The sequence below is a fragment of the Pygoscelis adeliae genome, unplaced genomic scaffold (genome assembly GCF_000699105.1).
Source record: "Pygoscelis adeliae isolate BGI_AS28 unplaced genomic scaffold, ASM69910v1 Scaffold290, whole genome shotgun sequence".
Taxonomy (NCBI): Eukaryota; Metazoa; Chordata; class Aves; order Sphenisciformes; family Spheniscidae; genus Pygoscelis; species Pygoscelis adeliae.
The window spans coordinates 118,096-125,292 of record NW_008823965.1 but is presented as its reverse complement, the minus strand read 5'-3'; the positions used below and the strand labels follow the sequence as shown (position 1 = coordinate 125,292).

Sequence of the window (7,197 nt, the reverse complement as noted above, 5' to 3'; positions counted from 1 at the left end):
TTCGACAGCCCGCTTGGAAGACAGGAAGCCCATATGTATGCACAATGTCCGTGGCAGCAGGACTACGAAAGGGAAGGAACGCGGGATAAGCAATTAGGATGCAGGATGTGGAGAGCATGCGGAGCAAGGCTGCTGTCATGAGATCACTGCTTGGCAATTCTCAGGCATCCATTTGTAGACAGGAACAATAACAGCCAGGCCATCTATCAGAGGCAGTGACTAGCCGCAGCCATGCGCATGCATGCGGCTCAGGGAGGAAACACAATCCTGCTATCCACACAACCCCATTCTCATTAGCGCTAACATCCCATCAACCAAGTCCCGTACTGAGAGGAAGGCAAGGTCTGTTTGAAAGAGGTACTGCCTATAGTGATGAGGTCAGACAGCACAGCCAGGCTGAGCCATCATTAGTGGATTTATGATCCTTGACTTCAGCACAAGAGAACTCCCAGGAGTTAACAAAGGCATTTCAGAGAATGCTTCAGCAAGGCTATCACTTTCTGCAGCTATACCAACAACCGCACAGGAACGATCGGCCCCTCAGGGTCACTGGCTGCTTCTGGCGCTGCTGGGGTCTCCCATATGTATCACACAAACATCACTGTCAGTTTTCGTTAGCACTCACTAATGTGCACTGCACCGGGACAGAGCAAAGCGCAGGGGCAGGAAGCTGGGCCTGCTGGACACAGGATGGGAGTCACTGGGGTTTCCTGTCTCACGAACACCTAACGCTGCTGGGAAATGCCGCAGGACTGCCAAACTCCCCGGCTTTAAAGGCCATCAGTAGAGGACAACCACAGACACAGCTAAGGCCAGACCTCCAGCAGGACTGAAAGCAAATGGAAATCTGCAGCAGCAAAAGGATGCCCATAAATTAAATAATTCAAGCTAGCAAACCCCTTCCAGACGGCTCAGCCAACTAGAACATGAACTCATTCACTGCTCCAGGCAAAATCCCAGGGGGCTGCAGCAGACAAGGGAAAACCTAACTGTGCTGCCAGCAGCAGTTTGAGCCATGCCATCCACTAGCAGTGGGTGCAGCTGCACAGCTCAGCATCTTCCCCAGCCTCTTCCAGGGCCACTGGGGCAGCTGCCTTAGCACAGGCTGCATTTACCAGGGACTGTATCAGTGGCTGCAACCACAGCAAGCCCCAAGGCTCAAAGAAAGTACGAGAAAGGCTTGAGACATGGAGAGAAGGAAAATATCATATCCTTTGCAACGTTCATCACCTCCAAACAAGCAACATGGGAGGGGAAAATAACTGACCTAAGGGATGCTCTGACTGATGGAGGCTGAGCTCAGGCAGCTGGGAGAGCCACTCCTCTGTCTGCACTGACCTTTCCTTCTGAGGGAAGGGGACAAATGAATGTGACTGTACCCAATGCGCTGCTGCTCGATGATGTCCAATTTTTCCGCCTTGCGGATGACTTCCAGAATGACCTCAAGTTCCTGTGGGCTCAGAGCCTGCATCTTCCTCTGCTTCTCAGTCTGGAATGTGTGCACCGACCAACCCGTCTGGAGCCTGTGGGAGGGGGTGGAGGTTAGAATTAAGCTATGAAAGGAAAGCGCAAATCCCCTGACCTGCCCCACAGGTCAAACTTGCCAGGCACACAGAGTCTGTGTCAGCCTTCCATCAGAGAAGCCTGTTCCCTGGCTAACACCCAAAGCAGGAGTCTCTTCTCACTGACCAGATCACCACGTCACTCCTCCAGCAGCACCGAGTGCTGTGCTGTCTCTCCCTACCCTCTCATTTCCCTTTCTGTTCCAGTTTGTATTTTACTACTCCATGTCCTCACTCCTGTTTGACTCGGCCCATAAAGAGAACTAGTGCACCTAGGGCTGGCTATCCTGGGGGTACCCTTGCAGAGGTGGGTACCGATGCCAGACACCACAAATGCCAACAGCAGACTCCAAAACACAGAGATTACCTGCACCCTCCTCCCTCCAGATCACACATTTCTAGGGTCCTCAGTTCAAACACACAAATCACCAGGCACGCTTGGAAATATAAATTTGGCAACTTCCTCCCTTGGTCTAACCCAGGCCCGCACGAGGACTTTAGCAAGCCACTTCCCTCCGTGCCTCACATACAGCAGCTGACATTTCTCCTTAGCTCACTTGGGGATAGGCGGGAGCTTTCACAGCCTAATTAATTACCATTCAGTAGGGGTTTAGAGGTCACTGGATAAAGTCATGGCTGCTAGCAGAATGCAGGGCACTATCAGACACAGCTGTCTTAAAAAGGCTTTCAGGTAGAGGCTGGAGAAGTGGCAGTGGCGTGCACTGTTCACACTCAGGCAGTCCCCTCAGACACAGGGTGACCTCCTGTTTTCTAACACTCTGCAGCAGGCTGACCCCAGAGGTTCAGACAAGAGCAGAGGTGGCAGCGGCACGGTACTGGCTGCCAGAGAAGGAAAGCATCCAGGAAACAAATGCAATTCTAGTGCTTGACTCATCTCCATCCCTTTTGTCTTTAGGTTATGCAGTAATTTAACTTCAGGGAAAAATGAGATCAAATGACAAGTTCCTAAAACAAAAGAGTGCTGGCAGCTGGGGGATGCTATCAATTATATTTAGGGTGCTGCACAGATAAGAGCCTGCCTCCAAGCCCTTCCTCTCACCCAGGGGAGGGCTGGTGGGATGGACTCCCACCACACACCAGCTGCGCTGCAAACTCCACTGCAGGTGGGCAGCTCCAGGCAGCAGCCAAGGACCGAGCTCCAGCTTAGCAGGCTCCCGTCCCACCCAAGCAGCACATTTCTAGGGTACAGAGGGGTCTGCATGACAGGCAAATTCCTGCCTCCCAACCAGGCTGTGGATGAGGCTGGTGGGCCAGTGCTCCACACAGATACTGGGAAACCGTTCAGGCCAGAGCTGAGGCTGGAAGGAGAGGAGGGGGGTGGCAAGGACTCACTTGGCACGCAGTGCCAGCTGCCGGTCATTGGGGCACACCCACTGGCCTGTTCCGCTGCCAAAAATCGTGTCGGCCATGGCACCAGGCTGGGGAGGAGAGGCAGGGATCACACCTGTAAGAAGCAAACACCAGCACTGAGCACAGCTGCCATCCCACCCTCAAGAAAGCACAGGGCAGCGCCTGGCACAGCCTTATTAACCGTCCCAAAGGGCCACTCGTCTGGCAAGCAAAACAGAGGTGATCCGCTGGCGTCACACGCAGTGGAAGCAGACAGACTATCACCCACAGACAGCAATAAAAACATACCATCATCCTCATAAAATATAAGCCACTAAATACCTTCAAATGCCTTGCAGACAAGGCTGGAAGTTTAGAATTTATAGTACTCCGAAAAAAAGCCAGAGACTCTTTGTCAGTTCTGATTTTTCATTTCAAACTAGAGAAAAGTGTTGTTTGTAAGAATAATCTCTGCCCCATCATCTCTAGAGCCCCAACGCTGCAGTACTGACACAGAAAGCCACTCTAAAGGACACAAAGAAGCTTTTTTTACCTCTTAATGGGGTAACAAACAAAAACCCACGCGACAATCAGCATGAATAGTGGCAAGTCATTTCGTTCATTAAATCTGCCTCCATAATAGCCTGATATTTATAACTACAGCCTACAATAGCAGCTTGTTTGCATTCTCTGATGTTTAAGACAGCACCTCTTGCAGCAGATCTCCTCCTGCAGCTCCTGTAACCAGCACGGTCACACCAGTGGTTCCCTGTGTTCAATGACAATTTCACTGTGAACTGATCAGTAAAGGCAGCAAGAGCCAACTTCCACACGCTCATGGGAGAAACACATCCCCAAAAGGGACTTTGCAGCTAAACAGTTCTGAGTCCTACCAGCGGCTCAGATGAACGGAAAGCACCAAGGGACAGACACAGCCAGAAGATTTCAGTGGAGGCAAAACTAGTCTTGATGTACCGAGCTTTTCTCCAGCTGGATTTGCTCTCCAGCAGAGCAAGTGTCTCATGAGCCCTAATGCATAAATTTCCAGGTATTAATACTTACCTTCCCCAGTACAGACACTTGCCAGCTTTGAAACCATACCTGCTGGGCAGAGATAACGTGTTTAATGCTGTTTGGCAAACACAAATCAAATACAATAGCAGGCAACTATCACCTGCCAACTGTGCAGCAGTTCCCAAGAAAACACATGCTCCAGTCTCTATCCACAGCACATTTACCCCAGCAGTGCCTGCGGTTCAGTGTGCCACACCTACGCTTGCTATCTACTGCTGACACACAGAGCTTTCTGCTTCTGTGCCAGGCACGGGGGCATCACAGGCTGCACGGCCTTGGCCCTCTTACACAGGCAGGGACACAGCTTGTGCAAAGCGATCTCTCCCTCCCTACGCTGAGCTCACATGCGCCACACACGCCGCGCTCACCCCCCGGCACAGAAACACTACCCCATGTTAGAGAACTGACAGCTATCTCCTGCCAAACCCCAGGTCAGCCTTGAGAGCCAAAATGGTTACAAGCAATGAACCAGTTCCCTCCTCTCTGACCATCCAATTTCTGGAGAGAGTCTGAAAACTCAGTGCTTACAACAGGCAGGAGAGAAGAGGAGGAATTCCACACGAAGCACAGATTTCTTTCGGTGCAAGGTGACAGATGTATAAAAAGGGTGAAGGCTCTAACAATTCAGCATAATGCTCAGCAGCACAGCTGACTGTACAGCAAAGTGAGGCATGGAGAAGATGGGAGGCTGCAGGAAAGGTTTGGCAGAGAAAGAGGGTTGAGACAGGAAGGACAGACACAAGTGTCGCCCACAATTTTTTAAACCTTTACTACATTAGTCAAGGTGATCACTTTTGAAAGGGATCATCCCTAGAAGAAATCCTTAAACCCTGGCATCTTCAATTTACCGACTACTTTCCCTGCTCTGCTCAGTGCCACACATGCTGTGGGTTTGCATTTCCATTTCCATTTTGTCCCAGAACACCTCCTGCTCTTTTCTTCTTCTTCACGATCTCAAGCAAGGAGAGAATGCAGTCCCTGCACACGTCCCACAGCAGCTCACACACAGGGGAGCAATCAAGCATTAACAGCAAAAGAATACGGAGGCTCCCGCCCCCAGGCCAGTGTTAGAAGCAGAGAGAAGCTACAATTTCACACAGAACGGCTGACCTGGGATTTTCGAGATATTTTCCAAGCCTGTGATGTGTTGTTACAAGATTATATGCACATGTACCTGCACACACACAAATGCATATATTAAATTACTCTTCAGACACACCACCTACTCTCCCCTCCCACTCACGCACACCTGAAGAATAGCACAGCCCACACACTCAATGACCACTGGCAAGGCTGAATGCACACAACCATACCGACGTGACCAGCGCTTAGCAGCTGTGGGATGTTTAGCATAAAAGCCAGAGCTGGAGATAAGCCCCATACCATGGTCAGGGCAGAGGAGTTTGCTTTGCCAGCAGCTGTGCTTTCAGGGTGGAAAGCAGTGCTGAATACATCTGCCCCTCCTCTGCAGAGCTTTATCTGCTCTAACAGAGCTGAAGGCAAGTCAGAATAGAGCACATCAGTTAAGTATTTTTCTCAGGAGAGACCTAAACACATTCTCCAGCCTCATACCACAATGCACTTTTCTCAGCGTGACTGAACAAAAACAAGCAATGTCATGCTCTTTTGCCTCCTGTTACTCAGCATATGCTTTCTGTTCTCCACCATTCCCTGAGCAGCATCTGCAAAGAGAGAAGGAAAACAAAACACAGCCTAGAGATCCATCATATCCCAAAACAGTCTTCAGATAGATTATTCCCTAAAATATTTACAGGAGCATTTTCTTACAGCAGCGTTGGGTGTCTGCTGCTCCCTCTGATGTAAACTGGCATTGCAGGTGGCTTTGCACCTTTGCCTCTGAAAAAAGCCCAGTGTGGTTTGACACAACTACCTCGGAGAAGGAAACAAGAATGACATGGGACTGCAGGCCACAGTCTGCTGGGGCACAAACAGAAGCACTAGCAGGACTGGGAAAGGAATATCTTGCATGGCCACGGGAACGATGCCAAATAAATGGTACCGGTATCTAGAAGGCGTGAAGCATCCTCCCTCTTATCTCTGTAGAGGACAAGAAGTACGGTGGAATCAGCCTAATCAGAAACACTAAGATAGCAAAACCATGCCAGCCAGGCGAGTCATTTCTATGGGCTGTGGCGAAACAGCCCTCTCTTGCAGTCAGCCTCTACTGCGTCCTCTCTCAAAAATGTTCCAGTTAGCACCTACCTTACTGAGCCAACCCCTCCCTGCTCTCTGCTCCTCTCAACAAGCTAACAAAGGGCAGAAGCAGCCAGTCTCTAACAGTGAGAGAGCAAGAGAAATCCACAGCTCTTGGCCCTGCTGCAAGTACACTGCATACAGAATAAAGGGGAAGCACAAGTACTTAGTGTTACAGAAAGAAAACTTCTCACTCCAAGATTCTGCTTTTTACTTGAATTAAGAATTAAAAGGGAGCTCTTATCAATACTCTATGACCTGCTTTAAAAACCCTCCACCTGTTTGTTCCTTTCCTATGATGGAGGAAGTCATGTGAAACAAAACCTCATTAAATCTGAGTCCACCTGGCTGCCCTTGGCACAGAAGCTAAGGTGAGCACTGCAAGGAAGGAGAGCTGCCCTGCAGAGAGCCAACCCTTTGCATGGGGCCAGGAGCATTTCAGAGGATGCATAACTGAGCACGTCTCTGCCTGCAGCTCTGATGTAGCACTGCTTCTGCTGTCTTCATGATGAGAGACTGCAGCCAGAGAACATCTCAGTCTGTAAGGGAGGAGGCTTCAGGTGGGGTCTGAGCAGCAGGGTCACACTGGTGACTTGGCCCCACATCCCTGCAGAGCGACCACGAGACACCAAAGTGAGCAGGATCTTTCCCACTGGACAGTTCCCACTCCTTGGCCTGGAGGATGAAGGTGGGCTTGCAGCTGGTTGTGGGGCAGCACATCCTCCAGGCGCAGGCTGGGGAGAGGCGAGCGCCCTTCCACGCCACCCCACCAAGCCACACAGCCATGGATCCTGTGGCAGGCACACCTTCCCGAAGCAGCAGCAGAACAGCAGCAGGAGGTGTTTCTGGATGTACTCCTGATCCACGTTCCAATAACAGCACATTCAGTACCAACTACAAATGGTGGCCGCGATGGCAGAAGGTTGCCATGTCGGCACGTCCCAGGGCTAGCCCTGGCTGACAGCAGTATGCAGACACAGGCCTTTGACATGACGCT

General features: G+C 50.7%; 1 protein-coding gene across 1 annotated transcript in view; it reads right to left on the bottom strand.

Moving 5' to 3' along the window:
• RPH3AL (rabphilin 3A-like (without C2 domains)) overlaps positions 1-7,197 on the bottom strand; it is a 37,078-nt gene that overhangs the window by 29,399 nt on the left and 482 nt on the right. The window contains exons 2-3 of the mRNA XM_009323795.1: positions 2,916-3,027; positions 1,380-1,523 (exon numbers count right to left, since the gene is read on the bottom strand). Coding sequence (XP_009322070.1) covers positions 1,380-1,523; positions 2,916-2,992 — 221 coding nt within the window. The 5' untranslated portion in view covers positions 2,993-3,027. The remainder of the gene's footprint in view (positions 1-1,379; positions 1,524-2,915; positions 3,028-7,197) is intronic.